Source organism: Labrus bergylta, chromosome 4 (assembly GCF_963930695.1).
Source record: "Labrus bergylta chromosome 4, fLabBer1.1, whole genome shotgun sequence".
NCBI lineage: Eukaryota > Metazoa > Chordata > Actinopteri > Labriformes > Labridae > Labrus > Labrus bergylta.
This window is the reverse complement of record NC_089198.1, coordinates 14,593,360-14,615,856: the sequence shown is the minus strand read 5'-3', so window position 1 is coordinate 14,615,856 and position 22,497 is coordinate 14,593,360. Positions and strand designations below refer to the sequence as shown.

The 22,497-nt window shown below is 39.7% G+C and overlaps 1 protein-coding gene across 1 annotated transcript; it reads left to right on the top strand.

The window, feature by feature from the left end:
• Positions 1 to 6,886: 6,886 nt before the first annotated feature.
• scinlb (scinderin like b) lies at positions 6,887 to 21,939 on the top strand. Its single transcript, XM_020649341.3, has 17 exons — positions 6,887 to 7,045; positions 9,110 to 9,297; positions 11,072 to 11,226; positions 13,568 to 13,729; positions 14,616 to 14,765; positions 15,336 to 15,425; positions 16,286 to 16,418; positions 16,514 to 16,602; positions 16,748 to 16,963; positions 17,055 to 17,188; positions 17,349 to 17,439; positions 18,741 to 18,911; positions 18,994 to 19,168; positions 19,357 to 19,472; positions 19,649 to 19,726; positions 19,885 to 19,945; positions 21,147 to 21,939. Exons 2-17 carry the CDS (start codon positions 9,117 to 9,119, stop codon positions 21,305 to 21,307), a joined length of 2,163 nt encoding a protein of 720 aa, XP_020504997.1. The 5' UTR covers positions 6,887 to 7,045; positions 9,110 to 9,116; the 3' UTR covers positions 21,308 to 21,939.
• Positions 21,940 to 22,497: the final 558 nt, after the last annotated feature.

Here is a 22,497-nt window from a genome sequence, read left to right as displayed (position 1 = left end):
GCAGCAGAGTGTGCTATATGGATTACAACAAGTATTATCACTTATTATCACAGTGTCAAGCGGTGATGCACGTACATACGCATTTACTTTCCAGTTAAGAGACCGTCTTGACTTCATTATACTGTTGATCGTTTCCACAAGTGTTTGCGGTTGTGCTATCTCTAAAGATCGAAGGTACATCTAAAAAAGATATCGGTCAATATATCGCCATCAGATTTGTTCTCTTCCTTATATCGGTATCGACCTGGAAAATGTTATATTGGTCAGGTTCTACTTTTAAGTAATCAGACTAATGATCTTGAAAAAGACGACTTAATTATCACACATGAAAATAGCTAAACATTGAAAAAAGAAGTCTTATTCCAATAATTAGCCCAGCTGTGTTGTTTTATCTCTTTTTGTAGAACATATAAAGTGTTTGCTTTAGCAGGCAGACCATCTGTGGGCCTGTTGGATGTGTAAATGTCACAGTGAGAGATTTCCTGTCTGCATATGAGGGGGCTGTTCATATTTACATTAGCCTCTTACAATGGTTGCATGAGGCTTTCTCTGTGTTTGTGTGTGTTTGTGCTATAAAGGGATTTATGGGTGTGTGTGTGTGTGTGTGTTTCTACAGGAGACAGACAGCATTCGTTTCTATCAGCAGCCATCTCTTAAACTCTCATGAAGCAGGGGTCAGATGCTTAAAATGTAACTTAACCATTTGTAGGATCCCTCTCTTGCTTAGTTTGTGTATGACTAGAAGCTTCTTACTTTAAAGGATGTGGTTTACTCCGTGGTTTATTGCGTGCCATGTCGCTTTGCTATAGTTCCTCCATCAAACTTCCTCAGTACAGTCTGTCTCTCCCTGCAGTCTGGATTAAGTTTTGCGCAAAATGAACAGATTCTTATTTTTGTGTGGAAGCAGCTGATGAGGTTTCAAACACATGCCTGCAGTGTTAAAACCCACTGTCCCCGACTAGGCCTTCTCTTTAGAAAGTATTTTAACAATAGAAGATGATCTCTTCTTTTATTATTATTATTTTTTTTACAGCTCTACAGTAAATAAAGTGATGCACAAATGATTAGTAACTTAAAAATGACATAGCATGGACAGAGGGTAGTAAAGAAAGTAGTAAAAGTGTGCAAAAACAACTGATGTGGCTCTTTTTTTGAGAACACAATTATTACACCATTATATAAGCTCAATAAGCTAAGTTTTTTGTATCCCCTCTAACATCTCATCCTCCACATTGATCCCCATGTACCATACTGTCTGTTTACTCTTTAGTTATGGAATATTTTAATGTAGGTATTCTGCTATTTATATTGAAGATACACCTTTGTTTGGATTTACCAGAGATTAGACCTTCCAGATCATGGGGAGTTCGAATGTAGAACTTTCCTGCATTGTCTGCACAAAGAAGCACTTTAAGGCACAAAGGTGTTTGCAGTGCAACAAACCAGAGCTCGGTGTGGGTGATAAGAAGACGTAAACCACACTGGCGCACACACACTTGGTAGCGAGCTGCCTGGCACACGAGGTAACCACAGCTGGCATCATGCTGCCAGGCAGTGTTTAGTAGTGTTTGTGCTGAACAATAAAGTAATAATGGTTCGATGAAAGTCACAGCGTCCTTGTTTGCTCGTTGTAATGTCAGGATGTTGAGTCAGTGCAACGGAGTGGAATCAAACCAGTATGGAAATCATCTACTTCAGCAGGAAATTCTTATTTTACACTTTTAAATGTCTTTATTCTGGGGGTCAGTCTGGTGGATAATACAGCTCCCTTCATAGCATTTAAGGTGACGTGTCTTTCCTTACAGTCACTGAAAAGGTGTGCATCCATTAACTGACTGCACACACACCCAGTGGGATTAACAGTTATTTGGATATCCCTGGAAATATCAATAGGTCTATACTTGTCTTTTTTTCCACTGGTAGAAACCTGTAACCACCAGTGTCACAACATTCAGTTTTTGCAATTTGCAGGTAGTCTTGTAAGATCAGATAAAAATGTCCTCATACTGCAAACTTAAGGCAAACTTGTTCAAAAGCTGAGCTCTACAGTAAACACCAACTCATACCTGTCATGATTTGGTCTTATTTAGTTTTGTATTTCAGCATTTAGGTTTCCATGTTTTAATTTCTCCTGTTTATCCTGGTGTTGCTTGTTTCCCGTGTGTGTTTTTGTCCTAATGTTTCATAGTTTAGTCTTTAGTGTTCCGTGTGTTATTTTGTAACTTCGTACCCTGGTGTTTCTTTATGTTCTAGTGTTTTTTTTGTTACTTTCTTGAGTTCTCTGTGTATCTTAGTGTTTCTTGATTTATGTTGTAGTTCTAGTCTCCAGTGTTTCTTGTCTTGTGTTTATTCCTGCCTTTGTGTTGTCCCTCCAGTGTGATTGCCCTCATTGTCTTCACCTGTGTCGTTAGTCTCACCTGTGTTTGATTACCCCATGTCTATTTAGTCTCTGTGTTTCTTCCCCCCTGGGTCAGTTCAGTATTGTTTGTATGTCAGTTATCAGTGTCAGTAGATGTCTGTTTTCCTCGTGCTCTAGTGTTACTTGAGGTTTCCTCATGGCTAGTTTTCTGCTTTAGTAAGTTGTGTGTTAGCCTTTGTACATTTTGTTTAAATAAATATTTTTTATTAGAGCTGCATCTGGGTCCTCCTCTTAGTTTTTCTTAATCCATAACAGAATGAACTGACCCAGGGGTGAAGAAACACAGAGACTAAATAGACATAGCGTAATCAAACACAGGTGTGACTAATGACACAGGTGTAGACAATGAGGGCAATCACACTGGAGGGAAAACACACAGAGGCAGGAATAAACACAAGACAAGAAACACTGGAGACTAGAACTACAACATAAATCAAGAAACGCCAAGATACACAGAGAACTCAAGAAAGTAACTAAAAAACACTAGAACATGAAGAAACACCAGGGTACGAAGTTACAAAATAACACACGAAACACTAAAGACTAAACTATGAAACATTAGGACAAAAACACACACGGGAAACAATCAAACTTGGATAATCAGGAGAAATTAAAACATGGGAACCTAAATGCTGAAATACAAAACTAAATAAGACCAAATCATGACAATACCTCTTGTTTTTGTCGATATTATTCTTCAAGGACTCTTTGAATCACATTTATAATTGAGAAAGCAGAATATATTCTCTGTGACCAACTCCCTTTTTCAGGTTGATATTTAAATTAAGCGTCTAATTCTATCACCACTGTGACATTTAGTACTCCAATGGAATCGATATGCTCAACAACTTCATGTTCATAGGAATATTGCAGAATAAATTCAAGGTGGGACGAAGAAATTCCATTAAAAACAATCAAGATAGAAAAATATAATCCAAAATGAAAACTATGAAAATCAAATGTTCCAAATAAATAAGTGAATAAGAAAACTGTATAATGGGGTCAATAGGAAAACAAAAACGAAATTGGCTTTTGTTTAAATAAGTTTCCATTCGTCATCAAAATTCTCATTCTTTAGTTTTCACTGACTTTATTTTTAGTGTTGTGCTGTTTAATCAGGATGGGCCGTGAACTCTGACTCAGCTTGATAAAAGACGACCCTAATGGCTGACACTGATGAAGGGTCATCTCCTCCCACACACCACTACACAATCACCACCAGCAGATTCTGACCTTTCCCTCATTAAACTAAACCTTTATACTGAAAGGGTGGGAGTGGGTATCCTAGTGACCAGTTTTATGATGACCCGAGGACAGAGAGAGACGCTTGCTTTCTTCCCTTGTAGTCATTGGTAGGTCAACCCCCATAATTCCTGTTTGGAGTCAAGTGTGTTTACTGTCAGTCCTAAAAAGTATTTAAATCTTTACTGTCGAAAGTTTCTCTTGTTTTGTTTCTTGTCTTTTCATTTAACTTTCATGTTCAGTATATAACCTCAGCTTGATGTCTTTTACTTGCATATAGAAATCTTTCTTCTGTTTTTATTGCCTTGTTGGCTCTTTCAGTTTGATTCTGTAATTTACTCGATATCATTGTAAATAAGGGTTGCCCGTTAATGATCTTGAGTATAAATAAAGGTCGTCCTCTTTTTCCCTGCTTCTGTTGTCTCTCATATCATTCCTCTTCATTTTTCTTTGTTGACTTCCATCGACAAACTTTGGTTTTAACAGCAATAATGCTGCAACGTTCAGCAGGGCAAAGGGAGTAAGTGCTGTCAGATGGGGCCCACTAGGGCGTTTTTTTTTTTTTTTTTACTGTCATTGCAAGATCTGCACATTTTTGGGCCACTGCTTTGGATTGAAAGTTTGTCAGCTGTCAGGGGCCCCTCTACTGGCCTGGGGCCCCAAGCAGTTGCCTGCCTGTCCTGTTGACAAGCAGCGCCTCTGGCTTTAATCATAATGTCATGTGCTGTGTTCCAAATTTCAATTTAGGGAATCTGACAATAGTTAGATTTGATTAATGAGCAACTAGGTGAACATTGGCCATATTTCAAGCCACACAACAAACTTGATTATCACGCTAACGCCACTTAGACATCAGCTAACATTACCATTCAACCACTTCAAACCTAATGAAAAGTGTCAGCTGTGAGGAAAGTTTAAATTAATTAATTAATTTTTAAAAATGGCTTTTTAACTATATGACACATTCTAGCTAACAGTGATAATATCTAGCCCCACTTCCTAGCTTATGTGACATTAGCTGTGAATAAAATTTATTACTAATTTACTAACATTATGCTAGCTAGGAACTTAATTTAGTATATTAACATGTAAAACTACCAAACAGACATTTTATCGTATGCTACTTACTAGCTTACAGTGATGTTGTTTAGCAGTACCCACTTCTTACATTACATTAAGAAGTGAAGAAAACTCGCAAGGTTTCAACTTAATGCTAGCTAGGGATTTAAGGGGATGATAAAAGAAAGTGTTGTATATGTTATATGTTAATCATCACCAGCTTGTATATAACTAAAACATATTTGCTTGTCTGGAATACATTTTTGCTACTTTAAAGGATAAAAACATGTATGAGGGACCAGATTTATACTTGGAGGTATTATTTTGCCTTTTTGCCAAGTTATTGCTTCAAGTGTGTTTTTAACATACAAAAAGATTGACCGAGCATTAAGCACTGAAAAACAACACATGACTTGTTATTTGGTAAAGTTAAACTTGACATCCTGATAGTTCTTTGGGAAAAAAGGGACTTTTTCTGCTTCATTTGCCCCAGTGAATGCCACATGGTGTAAGCCTCTGGTTATAGGCATCTAAGCCATTTTGTGTTGGTCGTATTGTCACTGAGGATGTGCATCAGTCAGCTTTCAGCGTGTGGCACAATGAGGCTGCAGACAGCCATTCGGCCCACTGTGACATCCTGTTTGAAGATAAGCCTGAGCCTTGGTCTGGCTCCACTGTTATCAGCCGATTTCAGAGGGACGCTGTTACCACAATACTGTTACTAATGTTTTATAAAATGGGAAGTTAGTCGCAGAAGTGGATGGATGACTAGTGTGAAACAAAGATAACAGTACCGATCCTCTTTTTAAGAATATTTCAGTCAAATCTAATTGAAATGTTTGGTTACATACGACAAATGTGGATTGGCAGATCTCACGTGTTTATAGTTGAAATCAAAAGCAGTCATAATGAACCACAAACAGGTTGAATTTCACAATAATGTCTGTAAGTTGCTCCAGTGTATCCTCCATAAAGAGCAATGCTAACTTTACTGAGGTTTTTAGCCAGTGTTTCCCGAACAAATGTTGTGACGTAACACATCGTAAACAGTTTATTTCCCCAACTCACTTCTTGTTTTAAAAGTGAAAAAGAAGAATCATCTGCAACAGCTGTTTTTATATTCTTAGTGACGCATCATCATGTGGCCTGCTATGTCCATCAGATGATAGCAGAAGGGAGAAGCTGTATATTGCAAAAGTGCAACTTGCATTTGTGAAACATCTGTTTCAACAAACCCATTTCAATTGAAAAATTGCCCAAAAGACAGTCGAGATTCACGGGCAGGCGTTAAACAGGGTCCTGATGCCGGTGCTCCTGTCTGTGTTTGGTTTTACTTTCTGCAGCATATGGGCTACACACTGTCCTCCATGTGTGCTTAACGTTTATGTTTGTACAACCATGGGTCTCACCATGTCTGATCAGGCCTGAGGGAAAAACAAACACACTGCCCGCAGAAAGAGACAGTGAGAGTACGGTAGTAGAGGATTGACCTGTGTGAGCATGCCTGCAGGTTTGAAGTGAGATTTGCTGCACAGCAAGTTCTGTACAGAGTGCTAACAAAGGGCAGAGTTGTACTTAATAGCCATACCCTGTTTGTTGTGTGTGTAAAACAAGGCAATCTTATTTAGCATCCTCAGCTGATGTTTGTGGTGTCTTCTGTGCAGCGTTGAAGTTTGAATCTGCATGTGTTTTAAGAAATTCCTTAAAAACGTAAAGTTTTTCCGTGTAGCTGTGCCACGGTCTGTTATGTCATGAAGGTCACAGTACATTACAGGAAACCAAAGGGAGGCACATTTCCCTTGCTGGTATTTTTGGAGTCACACAATTTTTGAGCTAAGACAACACACACACACACACACACACACACACACACACACACACACACACACACACACACACACACACTGTTGATACAAGTGCTGCTTAAGGAGGATCCTCTGACTTGATGAACTTTGTACCTGCCTATCTGAGCACTTTGACACTTGCACACTAAAAAAGCAAGAAGCACAGCGTCAAGTTCACGCACAACAGAAATCAAAAGACGAAAATTATAGCTCATTCCTGAATTAGCTCAACACATTGAAGATGCATTTTTGAGGAAATCCTCTGTAAGACACTTACAGAAGCATCTCCAATCAGATCTCTCTATTGCCCTCAGACAGACCAGCCTCCATTCTCTTCTTCCTAACTCCTCCTCCTCCTCCTCCTGCTGTTGCCTATTTCACATTAAAACATAAATCTCCTCTATACACAGCTCACTCCCTCATCTTCAGCCTCCTTCATCAGCTCCTGCTCCTCTCTCCTGTGTGACTCATCCTTCAATCTGTGAGTTTACGTTTCTTCTCTCGTTTGGTCACTTTTCTGGACCTTCCAACACGTTTATGATAAGGCCTTTTTAAATTGGATCGCGCAGATTATCATATGAGAAAATGCAGTCGCAAATGCATTCAGCAGTTCATTCAGGACTGCTAAGTTTGTTAACGGAGGATTTCCAGTTGTGGAAAAATCTCCGTCATTTCTCCTCTTCGACTCATAGCCTGTGAAAGCGCCGAAAACAGAGAGAGGAACTGCAGCGTGAAAAAAAAAGAAAAAAAGTGAAAACATAGAATAAGTCTGTGCTTATTCTGGGCGAAAATCTCTGTTATCATCTGCTTTTATTTCTTTTTTTAAAGTTAAAACCTGCGATAGAGGGTGCTGCAGGAAGTTGTAGTTTGGTTGTGATGTAATAGGCTAAAAGAAAAAAAAGAAAAAAAGGTGTGTAAGGAGTAGGCTTAATATTATCTCAAATGACAGCGACGTGAATGCATCAAGGATTTTGAGTTTATTGCAAGTATATTATTTTACAAATGCACATATTAGACGAAACATAATGGAGCCTATCATCCGTCAGCAGAAGAAAATCTGAGGTTGGGTCTCTCATTAAAGCACACAGATCTGCAGCGTCATAGATTGCTATGGTGTCACACCCTTTTATAAACAGTGCATTAAGCTCCAGACAGGAATCCAGCATAACTTTAAGTGATTTGAACATTTTGTCCATGATGCAGCATTTATTGATCAGTCTGTTACAGTAAGTGCTCTGCAGGGTTTTCTCTCTGCAGGCTGAAACCTGATACTACTTACTCACAGCTGAACAAACAAATGAGTCCTTCAGGTGATGATGTGTGTTTGTCTGTTTGTTTGTGTTATTGTAGTTGGTGTGAATGGCAGGTCATTTTTGTTGATTAAATCACGTTTTTTACTTCAATCTTTAATAAATACAGAATGAAGGCTTTAGTTACAGGGCCATCACAGTTTAAAACTGTAAACTATTGCAGGAGGGAGGAAGTTCACATTGCACATCCTGTGTCATCAGTCGACGTCAACCTCGATGCAGTGATAATCCTGCTTCTACAGGGATTTGTAATCTGTCTTGTAATCTTGTTTAATCTGGAAAATCTGCACAATCTCTTAACTTTCATTATGGTTCCAGCTTTTAAAAAAGAATCTCAACATTTTTATAAACGGTTTGTTGAAGCACTCGACTGTAAAACTGGTGCAGTAATAACACAAGGATGATACGGTTTGTTTAATCTTGTTATCAGTTATAAAATTATTAAATATGTGTGTTAAAAGGTCAGTGGTTATCTCTCCTGTGAAGGCTTATTGTTAGAGCTGATTAAATATCCACTGATAGAGGTCCAAAGTGCATCAATCTCTCGTCAGTAAAATACATTCTTTACATCCGACAATGCTATGGCGCTTATGAGCTTTATTTCCAGAAAATGAAGATCTTATGAGATGCTTTTTATCTCTGAAAACTTCACGTGGCAGTTTGTACTGAACATGGAAATCATATTTACATTTTTGGAGGCATTTTTACACAGCTAACAGGTTTAACTGGACATTGGCATGACCATAAACAGAGCATCTAACCCTCCAGGGGGATTGTTTTTGTTTCTTATGACACAGAGAAAATACCATAAAGAAACTTTAGAAACCACAATGATCAATGCATCTTAACAAGTTCCTGATGTGAGCAGCAGCAATACTGCACATGGCACTTTTAATTACAGCTTTAAAGAACTAGTTTGTCTGGTTTGATCTTTAGAATGAACACCCACGTACGGTAAGAGGCCTTCTGTCATGATAGCGCATGTATTTATAACCACTGTGGGTTCGTGTCTGTCAGCTGTTACCCACAACTCTGCAAAAACATCATATTCAGGAAGCACAAGATGATGCACATTATTATGTGTTTGTTTCTTGTTCGCTGCGCCTGTCCTAAAGTTTGGTTATGATTTTGTAGCAAAGTTTACAAATCGAAAAAATATCAAAACTCTTTTTTTCCTCTGACCTCCTGGGTCTTCACATCTATTCTCCTTCTCCTTTCCTTTCATCTCATCCTAGAGCCATCATGGTTTCTCATCGGGAGTTTGCAACTGCAGGGAAGCAGCCTGGCCTGCAGGTGTGGCGTATCGAGAACATGGACCTGAAGCCGGTTCCTAAAGCCCTGCATGGCAGCTTCTACACCGGGGACGCCTACCTGCTGCTCGCCACCACCGCAGCTCCTTCATACAACATACACATGTGGCTGGGTAAGACATCCACACAAATTTAGCACATCTCTATGAATCTATTAGGACAGTATGATTGTTTTTTTTAAACATGCAGCTTATCTTGTTAAGTATCATTCTGTTCTCTAAACTGGAAGAGTCTTAGCAGAGCATTTTTTAGAAAACACTCTGGCATGGAACAAATTTATTGCAGCAATTCCCCTTATGCTAGCACTGATTTTTCCCCCCTGCAATTTTCTAATGTATAATTATATTTCTCTTGAGAGATACTTTTGTCATGGTGTCATCTCTTTTTGTTTGTCTGAGTGGGTGTATGAGATTTTTTTAAGTGACCCCCTTGTGTAAATTCCAAAAGTGTACTAGATCAGTGGTTCTCAACTGGTCTACCTTAAGGACCCCCCCACAACTCCTTCGTAAAAACAGTGACCCCAATTCAGATATATTTCCAACCAATCAGATTTATTGAATGAAAAGTAGTGCAGTTTGGACTCAGATGGTACAGAACTTGTGACAGAACAAAGAGAAGGAACAAAACCAACATGTTGTAAGAGTGCTTCATAGACTTTTTGACACTTTATTACCCAGATCCATCAGTTGAGAGCCACTGTACTAGATCATGAAGTCAAAAGAACAAAAGTGTAGTTTCTTTCACGAAAAGTTTTTGGGTTTTTGCAAGGTTTTTGCTCGAATGTTGAGATCATGAAAAAACTTGAATAGCTTTCCTGTTCTTACATGATACATTTGTAAGTCACAAAAACTTGAAAATATCTTGACATCACCCGGAAAAATCTTTCAATGATTAACCTTTCACATTTTATGATACCAATGCATTTTCTTTATCTTATCATATTGGGTTGACAGAAATATACTTCTGTATAAAAGAAAGATAAAATAACAATGGGGATCAGTTCCTTATTGAAGTTAGTTAGAACCAGAGTCTAAATATTTCTTGTGAAAATGGTACTGAAACTTAAACCTAAAAGGTCTTTAGCTATTTCACGACTAGCAGAGACAGTGCAGCTTCCTCATGTCATTACCTTGCTCTATAGCTGTGATATTTACATTTGATTGATTTATTTACTTCAAACCTGTTGAAGCTGAGTGCATGAACATCATCTGCAGCATGAGACGTTGAATTATTTTCCACTTAAAGTCACACTAGCTTGTGAAATTCCTCTCCTCCTCCCAGCTCCTTCCTTGGGCTGTCTGACTCACTTCATGGCAATACAGAACAAACACGAGTTACTGTTTTAAACTTGAATGTTGTTCCCATGCTCTGTAAAGCTTTAGTGACATAACCATAACAGAGACCTTAAAGGAACCACCGCATGACTCACATCTGGAAAACCCCCACAGGCCACAGACACAGGCAATGGCATGTTTGTAGTTTTTCCTGCCACTATTATTCAACAGGCACACAAACCAATCCTTTTTGTTGAAACATCCACTGAAATCCTCTTTGAGATGTTGCAGCAGAAACAACAGGAGGATGTCATAAATCCCTGTGTCTGGGATCGATGTTAGTCATGCACAGCAATGGAATAGTTTTATCCATGTTGTGTGCCATCTGATGGTAATAACAGGATACAAAGCTCCTCTGCTGCAGATGTGGTTTAAGTGATTCAAACTCTCCAGTCATTACTCACAGGTCCCATCAGGTCACTGAAGAAACTTAAGTGCTGCAGTTTTCGCTGATCATATTGTGAGAGAAACGTAATACTCTAGTCTTGCTGTGAAATAGTTTGAGTTTACATTTTATTTTTTTTAAAGGCTGAAAATGTCTCTTTTTATGCAGGGGACGAGTGTTCTCAAGATGAGAGTGGAGCGGCTGCCATCTTTTCCTCTCAGCTGGATGACTTCCTGGGTGGCGGTCCTGTGCAGTACAGGGAGGTGCAGAACAGTGAATCAACCACCTTTTTGGGGTACTTCAGATCAGGAATCAAGTACCAGGTGAGCTTCACTGAACAACAGAGAGACCGTCAGACAGCTGGTGTCACTGTTGACACCAGGTTCCCAATCCGGTTCAGAAATAAATGTTCGCTGCATAAAATGTTGTAATTATTTTAAATGATCTCTTATCTGTGCTTTCTAGCCATAATGTGGTATGACACTGTGGACACCTGTGGGTCAGTCCACCACTTCCACCACTTAAGTTTAGTTTAGCACTGAAATACCTGAACTTTTAGACGAACGTGACATTTTTCATCAAGTCGTCAAACCTCTGAATATCCCTTAACTTTCATTTAGCTCCATCACATCACAGCAGATTTGTCCAACACTTTGTAAACCAAATTCCAAACTCCTATGGTTCATACATGGCTAATTAAAAAAATGTTAGCATGCTAACACACAACACTATGTTCACTAGTCTTCATCGCCTTTATATCAAGTGAAGTTTGTTTTTGTCCAATACTTTAATAATTAAATTCCTGCATGTCCTAGTATTTAAGGAGCACTCATATTGGGATGCTTACTTGTCAAACAAAGTTAGTTTATAACTTAAACATAGACACACCAAGGACTATGATGTTAGTATTCTCATTGTGAATATGCTAGCATGTTAGCTAAAGTATTTCCTTATGAAGCTGCTGCTAGCATGGCTTAAGCCTTATTTTGTTGAAATTACTATACAGGTGTACATAGTAAGGCCCTTACATGTTAAAAAGAAACAGTTTGAGAAGAGAAAGTCGCATGTTTTGATTAAGTTTCTCACATCTTGCATGTTAACAAGTGCTTACCAGCGGTCACAAGAGGACATTTTTGTGTTTTGAAGGTTTAGAGGAAAAAAGGGTTGGGGACAATTTCTCTAGATAATGACTCCATGAATAAGAGCAGAGGCAATGACACTTGTGTCTTCAGGCTGAGGTTCATGAATATAAAACAAGTACACTTTACAGAATTAACAGTGGAAGTTCTGGTGACACAAAACATACTAAGGAGCAACTAACTCTGTTTGAAGTTTCTTTAAACTAATCTCCAGTGTTTAATGATTGTCAGCAGTCAGTGCAATTTGCCAAAGAGTGAAGGTAATGAGTCTGAAGTTCAGAGGAAGATCAACATTACCCGCACTGCACTCTCAGGGTGTGTCTGACTGACTGACTGACTGACTGTAACCCGGGCAACCACGCCTGCTCAGTGAGGGACATTTTAGAAGACATGAGCCAGACCACTCTGTCTTTTTTCTTTTACCAGCCGTCTGTTTCTCATTTAAATGAAAGCCATCCAAACCCCTTCTGGCTTTAGTTTGCTATAATTATTCCAAATTCCTGTTTACTGCGTTTTGCAAACTTTGAGCATGGAAACACATGTGCAGAATCACAGCTCACATACACACACTCTCAAATGTACACTGTGTTCTTCAGAAAACAGGCAAAACTAAACCAAATTATCGCTTCATAGTTTTGGTGAAACAGTCCTTCCATTAGAATAAACAGAGCTTGTATTGTTGCAGTGGAAAGTTTTAGTGTCTCTGTCTTGAGAAAAGCACAGACAGCATAAATGTGGTTTCTATTTTGGAGCCTCATTAAAAGCCGCTCATCCAGATGCTAAGCAGACTCTGTGGGTAAATGCTAAACCCTCAGCAGAAATTATAAGAACAAGGAAGTCCCTCTTGGTTAGTGTTCATTCATATGAAGCTACATGGCTTTATCTCAACTTAAGTTTCAACGGCTTAAAAAGCCCCTCAAGCTTCATCTATCAGTGCAGTCGCATTGCTTGTTTCTCCAGCAGAAAGTGCATCTGTTTCTTATTTTCTGTGCTGCATTTGCATGTCTTTTAAAAAACCTATTTTGTTTACTGGCTTCACCAAGGACGGCACATTGCGAGAAAACCCTGCCCCCAAGGTACCAGACTGTTTAACAGAACAGACATGATCCTCCTTTGCAGAAGTAGGCATCATGTTGGTATCATTCGATCAGCTTTGCTGGCTTTGTTTACTGTGCTTTGTAGGATCCTACATGTAAAGTTTATTATCTGGAAGACACATTTACAGTCTTGGGCCCATTGAAGTTTTATGGTGTTGTGTAAACCTCATTCCACCCTCACTGTGCTGCAAATGTGGAGCTCTGTGTGTTGTAAAATCCTCTTTTCCCAAACATCCTGCCTCAAACCTCCCTGTGGTTCATTCATGTTAAATATTTGGCTGACATATAGTGATTGTATAAGGCACAGTGTGGAAAAAGCTATTTTTTTCTTCTAACTTTACACATGCACATATCAAATGTAGCTGAGAGTTTAGTAAAGTCTTCCCAGTAAAGAACCTCACTTAACTGATCTTTTTTTTGGGTCACAGAAAGGGGGTGTGGCCTCAGGTTTCCAGCACGTGGTGACCAACGACATGAACGTGAAGCGCCTGCTGCACATCAAGGGTCGCAGGGCCATCAGAGCCACAGAGGTGGACATGTCCTGGTCCAGCTTCAACAAAGGAGACTGCTTCATTATTGATCTGGGCAAGGTCGGCCAGCTTAAATCAGATACTGTATTACCAATGTCTGTTATAATGATACGTCCATCATAGCTAATTGAAAGAGTTAAAGCGTCCTTCTTAAAGCTCCTGTGAAGAACTAAGGTGTCAATTTCAGTCCTCCCTGTTGATAGAGCAGTACCTTTTATCTCTTTGCTGATTTTGTCCTCACCATGTATTGATAGTAATCTAAAAAAAAATAATCTTCCCCTTCTTTAATTTAACAGTCAAATGTATCACCGATCCAGAGTTTGTGTCAGAATGTAAACAAAAGGTTTTTGTGTGCATGCAGTTCCTGACTGACACCTACCCTCCCCAGGGTTTTGCATGCATTAGAAAGATTTATAAGAAGGAAGTTGATATAAATGCTTCTGGTCTTAAATGATAAGTTTGTAGGTCATAAAAAGGCAGCAGTGTTAATTTCAGTCTGTTTCATAACCAGCTGAAAACTCCCCACAGGAGCTTTAAAGTAAGATAGTAAGATAAAGATTTTTTTTTCCTCGGCATATATGGTCTCACATTTTTTAAATGTTTTTTGACATCCAATCATTACCTCTCTATAGAGTCATATTCATTGTTGCTTGTTCGGGCCACCATTAGAGGGCTGAATTCCAGCTCCCTACCCAAGCATGAGGGGCTCCCAATAACACAGCCTTAATTTATGTAAAACAAACTTCCTGCTAGTTCTCTTCTATAGCTGATCATGATCATTTTTTCTTCATTAAATAGTTGGGTTTTTTGCGCTGCTCTGTCAATAGATGCATCAGACGCTCTTCTGTTATACCCGAGTAATCACATTTGTCATCAAAATCAGGGTGGACTTCAATCTTTCGGATTTCTATTTAATATCCGTTCTCTGTCTTTTCCTCTCCTGCAGGATGTGTATCAGTGGTGCGGCAGTGAGTGTAACCGTTTTGAGAAGTTAAAGGCTGCTCAGGTCACCATCGACATCAGGGATAACGAGAGAAACGGCCGAGCTAAACTGCATGTAGTGAACGAGGGGGAAGAGCCGGAAGCAATCATACAGGTGACACACAATCACACACATCTTCTCATACTTGACTTCACATCGCTAACTTACCGCCCTCCTGCTGAATCTCGGCCATGTTCTGAAGTTTTCACCACAAGGGTGACGGCTTATAAGAACTATGATAGTTTATGATGCATTTCACGGCGGCTGAGTTAGTCAGCGTGGGAACGAGTGGACACAATGTGTTCCTTTGTGATGGCCTGCACTTGTGCCAACTATGTGCCAAAGCAGCATTGAAAACTTTTCCTTTACAACACGAGAGGAGTGTAAACTCCAGAGAGGCTTCATGAGAGAGAGAGACAGAGAGAGAGAGAGTGAGAGAGAGAAAGAGAGAGTGAGAGAGAGAAAGAGGGAGAACAAGAGAGAGAGAGATAGAGAGCGAGAGGGGAGGGGGAAGGGTCCTAGATGACATAATTCATTCAGTCAATTTTGAATCAACTTTCTGTCAGTTTTGAATCAGATAGAAGTTGTAGAGCAAAGTCTGCAAAATAAATGTATTTTTATGTGCTTGTGATGATAATTAATACAAATGAAGGAGCCCTATAACTCATTCCTTTTGCTCTTCAGGCTCTGGGGCCCAAGCCAAACATTGCCCCTGGTTCCCAGGACGATGAGAAGGTAGACACCTCCAACAAGAAGAAGGGCGCCCTCTACATGGTAATGAAATGAACAATTACACTCAATAACAGCTTATAAAAACAAAAGCTCGGCCCGTTAACTCTGCCTTTACAAATTGATGAGACTCAGTTTTTATTGACTCTGTCACAGAGGAGTTGATTTAAGTGTTGATAATATGCAGTGTCATGAAAGTTGATCACATTATTGTGAGAGAGATGTTCTTCATTGTTATCCACCCCAGGAACATAAATTAGAGGGAAAGAGTATTCAAAACACAACTTTTTATATAATGCACTCCAGTAAAACACCACCACCCACTACTACACCGTTAACAAACATGAAGAAGAATGTTTAATTTTTTGCCAGCGTGAACGTAATGGAAAAAATGAGAACCTTGGTAAAAGTAAAAATAATTGCAGAGCTTTTGTTCAAGGATAACTAAAAAGTGTGCTTAATCAAATGTCCATCAAGTGTTAATGTAACTTTGACATCTTGGTGGAAAGGAAAATTCATACTCAGACTTTAAATTGATATTTCACAAGGCTAAAGGGGAAAATTGAGTAGTTTGCATATTACGAGCTGAATCCGGTCCTTATGGTTCTTAACGATAAACACTTTGAACTTTTGAATAATACATTGATTTATAAATCACTGAACAGGATTTTTTACTATGAAGTTCAACTCTGAGGTATGCATGAAAAGATAAACCTCTAATTGGTTATCCTTGATTGAAGTTCACTTGATAAAAATGACACTACATCATTCTACAATGATAAATATGGTTCTTATGGTTTAAAACCTGTAACAAATAAAAGTGTTTGAATGATGTGGATGTTCTCACTGAACTGTCCGCCTTTAACAACAGAGCTGGTTCATGATGCTGTCTCTTCTGTTCGTAGATCTCTGATGCATCCGGATCAATGAAGGTGTCAGCTGTGGCTCCATCCAGTCCTTTCAAACAGGCCATGCTGTCTCTGGAGGAGTGCTACATCCTGGACAACGGGGTGGACAAGAACATTTTTGTTTGGAAAGGTACCAACAGCTTCACCAACAGCAAAGATAACTTGATGTGTTTGTAGAGAATTATGAACGTCTCATCACCTCAAGTCTTTTCTGGCTCCATGTAGGTCCCAAGGCCAACATGTCAGAGCGCAAAGCAGCCATGTCAGCAGGTCAGAAGTTCATCAAAGACAAGGGCTATTCCAACAAGACACAGGTAGAACTGACCAATGCATTATCACTCTAACTCAACCATTATAGAAAAGCTGCTTTTTGTTTATGCAGAATTAGTCTCATTACTGGAGTCTTCATGACAAGATTGCACATCATTAAACAGAGGTTACAATCCCTTTTTTTTGCAGATCCAAGTGCTTCCTGCAGGAGCTGAGACCACTCTGTTTAAGCAATTCTTCTGCGACTGGAAGGACAAAGACGAGACGACCGGTCCCAGTAAGGCCTTCACCATCGGTCGCATAGCCAAAGTGGAACAGGTTCCCTTTGATGCCTCCACCCTGCACTCCAACAAAGCCATGGCAGCACAACACGGCATGGTGGATGATGGAAAGGGCAAAGTCCAGGTACGAGGGAAATATGAAGGTTTTAAAAAAGTCTGTATAGAGAAAATGTTGCAGTAAGGCGGGGGAAAACAGAATGTGGTCTGGTTTTTAGATCTGGCGTGTTGAGAACGGCGACAGGGTTCCTGTTGATCCCTCCCATTACGGTCACTTCTACGGTGGAGACTGTTACCTCATCCTTTACAGCTACAGACAGGGGAGCCGGGAGCAGCACATCATCTACACCTGGTGAGAGATCTGCACAAACATGTGTACTGTGTACTTTGTGTAATACAGTGTGAATTACCAGATGGAGCAGCGAGCATGTACACACTTTACCCCACCACGCCCAGTCTAAGCTGACTTATAGATCTGTAAATGACAGACTGTTTGTGTGTGACTGTGTCAGGCAGGGGCTGAAGTGCACGCAGGATGAACTGGCCGCCTCTGCCTTCCTCACAGTGAAGCTCGATGACTCAATGGGCGGATCCCCGGTTCAGGTTAGAGCTCGACACTGACGCACTGATCGCCTTAATGTCACGTATAAAAACAAGCTCAGATTCTGTACAGTGTCATTTTAATCCCTGAAAAAAATCAAAATCAACCTTGACTTGGACTCAAGAGTATTAAAGGAATGATAAACATTATTAAAAGGGGTTATTTTAGTTTTATTTTCGAGAAGCTGGCATGAATAAACACAAGTACCGTACCACAAATATTCTGAGCAGAAGACAAAGATTGTGGAAGAAATGAAGAGGTAGCCACTTTGACATAAAAGCTTCAAATTTGCCTTCTTCCTCATTCAAGTTTTACTGAAGTTGTAAAAATTAGTCATTAAAGTTTCCATGTACGATTAGTCCAGTAGCTCAAGCATGTCATTTCTTGATATCACCAATGTTGAAAACCAAATATTAAGGTTGATCTTCCTAAATTTATTTCAAGTAATAATAACGGAGAAGCACAGCGGACAAAAAAAAAATGGCTCTTTTGCCCTGAAAACAACAAACCTCAAACAACCAGCAGAGGGCAGTGTCACTGTACTGTTCATTGTGGTTCCACTCCACTCAACCCAAAGCACTTCATAAAACAAAAAACACATATTGGTTTCAGTCAGCCAACAAATGCTGGGAAATTATCTTATTTCCTGGTTGATCTTTTTATGCCAGTAACTTATTGTGAAAACTGGTAAAACTTTAAAAACATATAAAAAAAAGTATGCCCTAACTCACATTGATAGTTTCCCCTTAAAATGCCTTGCAGAAGGTTTTGTATGTATAAAAACTATGTACTTTAAACCAGGTAACATTCATGGCCCCTGCTGCTTTATTTAAAAAATGCAATTTGGCTTCAATTTCAGACATCCATTGTTTCCAATTCAATTCTATATGGTACAGATTTGTTATAGTTTGTTTGAGATATGTGTTTGACTCATCACAGTGAACATCATAACTTCTTTTATATGTCCAAGTTGTATTTTTTGTTGTGACTTTTTATTTAAGCTTACTTTAATTGTTGAAATTCAATGCTTTAATTATTCTGACAACAAAGTTATGTTGGAATGGACGTCGCATCTGGAGTACTAAAGTAGGAATTGATTTTCAGTCAACAGAAAAAGGTGTAAACCAAGAGGCTCTGCATAGGTGTTGCCAGAATCAAACATCATTTAAATACAGATATATATATATATATATATATATATATATATATATATATATATATATATATATATATATTGAATGTTTAGGCCAAAAAAATGTTTCAAGAGCCACAATAATGAACTTTTTAATGACTTCCTCCTCAGGTGAGAGTGACTCAGGGCCTGGAGCCTCCACACCTCATGAGTCTGTTTCAGGGCAAACCCATGATCATCCACAGCGGAGGAACGTCACGTAAAGGTGGACAGTCACAATCTGCCAGCACCCGCCTTTTTCACATCCGGCAGAGCTCCTCCCGCGCCACCCGGGCTGTAGAGGTGAGATGATGTGCCTGCAGGACACTGTGACTGTAGAGATTTGTGATTTCCATCTCTCACCGGTCTGCATGTTTGTATGTAGGCGGGGGCCACTGCATCCAGTCTGAACACCAACGATGTGTTTGTTCTGAAATCCCCGAGCGCCTTGTTTGTTTGGCGAGGCGTTGGTGCCAGTGATGAGGAGATGGAGGCTGCCAAACATGTGGTGGGCTTCCTGGGGGGCAGTGCCAGCCAAGTGTCAGAGGGCAAGGAGCCAGGTGAGTGACCTATGAAGACAAAGTAATGTATATCATTATAATGTATGTAAAGTGCATACACATTAGCAGCTGTAACAACCTAGGCGGTGAATGTGATTGACTTTCTGTTCAAATGAAAAGAAACCACAAAACACGGGACAAAGTACATGGGGTTAATAGCTTTGCCTTGATGTTATTTTCCCTCACAGGTGATTTCTGGTCCGCTCTTGGAGGTAAGAAGGAGTATCAGACCTCCAAGAGTCTGCAGAACATGGTCCGCCCTCCACGTCTGTTTGGCTGCTCCAACAAAACAGGAAGACTGAGCGTAAGTCACACAGATAGATATGATAAGAGTAGGGTTTGTTTTGATTAAGGAAGTTTATTTAGTGCAGATCTGGGACAAATGATCTGCTTTATGCCACATACACAGTAATGCGTTTATAGGCTACTGAAATATAAGATAATCTATACACAGTCAGCCTGAGTTTTCTTCTGTGTCAGGTTGAAGAGGTACCAGGAGACTTCACTCAGTCAGATCTGGCCACTGATGATGTCATGCTCCTGGATACCTGGGACCAGGTGAGATAAACTCTCTTATGATCATCAGAAGATCTTGCAAAAACATATTTATTGTGTGAAATATCCTCTTGGAAATTAGAGACTTAAATGAACCAGTTAAAAGAACTTCAAATGATCTGTACAGGTTGAGTGACTAAGTGTATCCGTCTTTCCTGTAGATCTTCCTTTGGGTTGGAAACGATGCTAATGCAGAGGAAAGGACTGGAGCTCCCAAAATAGGTTTGTTGCATTAAACCCTACAGAAAAGAACAAATGTGCCTCTCAGATCAGATTGTCCAGCTGTAGATACTTGCTGCCGGAAAGCACTTTACTGTCATCAACTGTGTTTAGTGCACTTCCACTAGCCTTCAATACTGAAAGGTACGATATGGTAAACAGAGTCCATTATCATCACAGATTATATATTTCAAGTTTAGTCAAATCCTTTGTTCTTTTGTACTGTGCAGTCGACGGCCACAATTCAGGATGCTTCTGTGTGTCGGTCAAACTTGTCGTTTATGTTGAGTAATCATTACTCCTACCCTTAAATCAGGCTTTTAGGACACTTTGATACATTTCATACTGCTTTAGCCTTCAACACTGGGGTTAAAAAATGGACAGGTGCTGAAAGTCAGGTTTTTATTTAGAAATGAAAGGTCAAGAAAGTGATAGTGAAATATTGGAAAAAAGGGGTACATAGAATTAAAGAAAAAGGAAAACATTAATATGGATCCCATGATTGACAGATGTGGACAGAGACACATCTAAACCAACTTCAAGTTTTAAAAGCTTTAAAAAGGTAAATCCATGTAGAGCCAAAAATGTTTAACACAGTTATTTCAGAAATTAAGAAAAAAGTGAAATCATTGGCTTAATATTTGAACAGTTCTAGCTAGCTCAGTCTTTAGGGACTTGGTTTGGGGATTAGAGGGTCCCTGGGTTCAAGTTCCAGTGCAGACCAAGTCTGTGAATTTGGTCTGGCAGCTGAGAGGTGCCAGTGCACTTTCAGAGAGGTGCCCTTGAGCAAGGCACCAAAGCCACACCAGCTTAGGAACGATGACTGTGGGCAGCCCCCGTCACTCTGACATCTCTCCATGAGTGCATGTCCATGAGATCCTGTTTGTGCATGTGTTCAGCCTGTGTGTGTAGCATGTTTGACAACAGATTGTAAAATTGATCCTCCCTCGTGGGATAAAGAAAGGACATGTTTGAAACATTTATGAAATCTGTTTCTGCTGGATTTTTAAAAGGCCACTGTTTTTATATGTTCATAAAAACTAACCCTTAATTTGTCATTCCCTTCTTGACAGACAAGTGTGCAAAAAAAAAAGCAGAAATAGATTTTATTTATAAAATGTTTGTTCTCAGTAATTGTGTTACGTTTGTTGTACATGTCCTGTTGTTGTCAAACAATTCCTTTATCTATCTTCCTGTCATGCAGCTAAAGAATACGTGGACTCCGACCCATCTGGTCGCAAAGGACTGCCCATCACCACCATCAAACAGGGAGCAGAGCCCCCGACTTTCACTGGCTGGTTCCAGGCCTGGGATCCCAAGATGTGGGAGACAGATCCGCTGGAAAGAATCCGTGCCCGCTTCTAAACACACCTGACTCCTCAGGCTGTTTTTCTCCCAGGTTTTACCTGCACTTACTGCCCTTTTGTTTTTATCTTAACTCCAATCCCTAAGTGCCAAAATGTAATCACTGTTATCCAGTTGAATGGCTGCCTCTTTGCCTTGCATACATTGCAGTGCAACAGACTACAAATTCAGGAACGCATCATTGCATAAGTCAAATGACTTTCTGTTGAACCGTATCTTAAATAGTCAGAAGTGGTTTATTGATCTGTTGCATCCATCAGCTTCTCCCTTTCACATATTCATCCAAGCATCAAACAAAAATAGAAAACAGAAATTGAAGCCATATCTGGAGATATCCTGTTTATCTCTGCTCTCTTTCACTGCTAGTGCTCAGAAAACATCACCATGCTCTCCTATCTGTACCCACCCCTGCCATAATGAACCTTAAGTAAAAACACCATACTGCACTTATTGTTTGCCCATGGTACTCAAATGATGTACACATACTGTAGAAGTTGCATGCTGCATTGTTTTTATCCTTTTCTGTGCTTGTGAATTTTAAAATGTATTCTTTGGTTTGTACATGTGTCAGTTGTGTCAACCCTGAAATGCTCACATGGATGGCTTTTAAATAAAACTCCCAGTATTTTAAACCTGTATTTTGAGTGATCATTTTCAACACTAAGGAATACATTCATGAGATTAGTCCTAAATCTGTGCTTATTCTGAAACCCCTGGATTTATACTTCAACTCAAACTTACAGAAACTGTCAGCCAGCTCTCATCGAGTTCCTCTCACCTCTCCCGGGAGGAGAGACGGGGATCTCGGTGCAGCTCGCAGCAGCTGTCTAAAGCAGGAAGAAGACATGAAAGCTCAGCTCGCATCTGTGCTGTCTTTAAGGATGTGCCGGCACACCGGTTTCTTAGAGAAGAAACAGCAGCCACATTTACAGCCTGAAAATGTCTATCCCGCAGTCACTGTGTGTATTCAGACATTAAGCATTGTGTAATTTGTGTTCTTATAAGTACAAACTCAGTTGAAGCCCATCAACATCCTGTGATCTATTCTAAGTGGTCCCTGCAACACTTCTGAAAGGGACAGCTTTCTGAGCAGGTCCATAACAACTAGAAAAAACTCAACCTGATGAGGATCATGTACAGTATATGACTGAAAACATCTCAGCAACTAGGCCTTTTTCTGCACCCTACAT

Bases quoted from the DNA above. Each gene is read 5' to 3' on its own strand.
- scinlb (XM_020649341.3), top strand. From the start codon at position 9,117: ATGGTTTCTCATCGGGAGTTTGCAACTGCAGGGAAGCAGCCTGGCCTG. The intron at 14,766-15,335 runs GTGACACACAAT...TTTGCTCTTCAG, and splicing joins AGCCGGAAGCAATCATACAG to GCTCTGGGGCCCAAGCCAAA. The intron at 19,727-19,884 runs GTGAGATAAACT...TCTTTCCTGTAG, and splicing joins TCCTGGATACCTGGGACCAG to ATCTTCCTTTGGGTTGGAAA.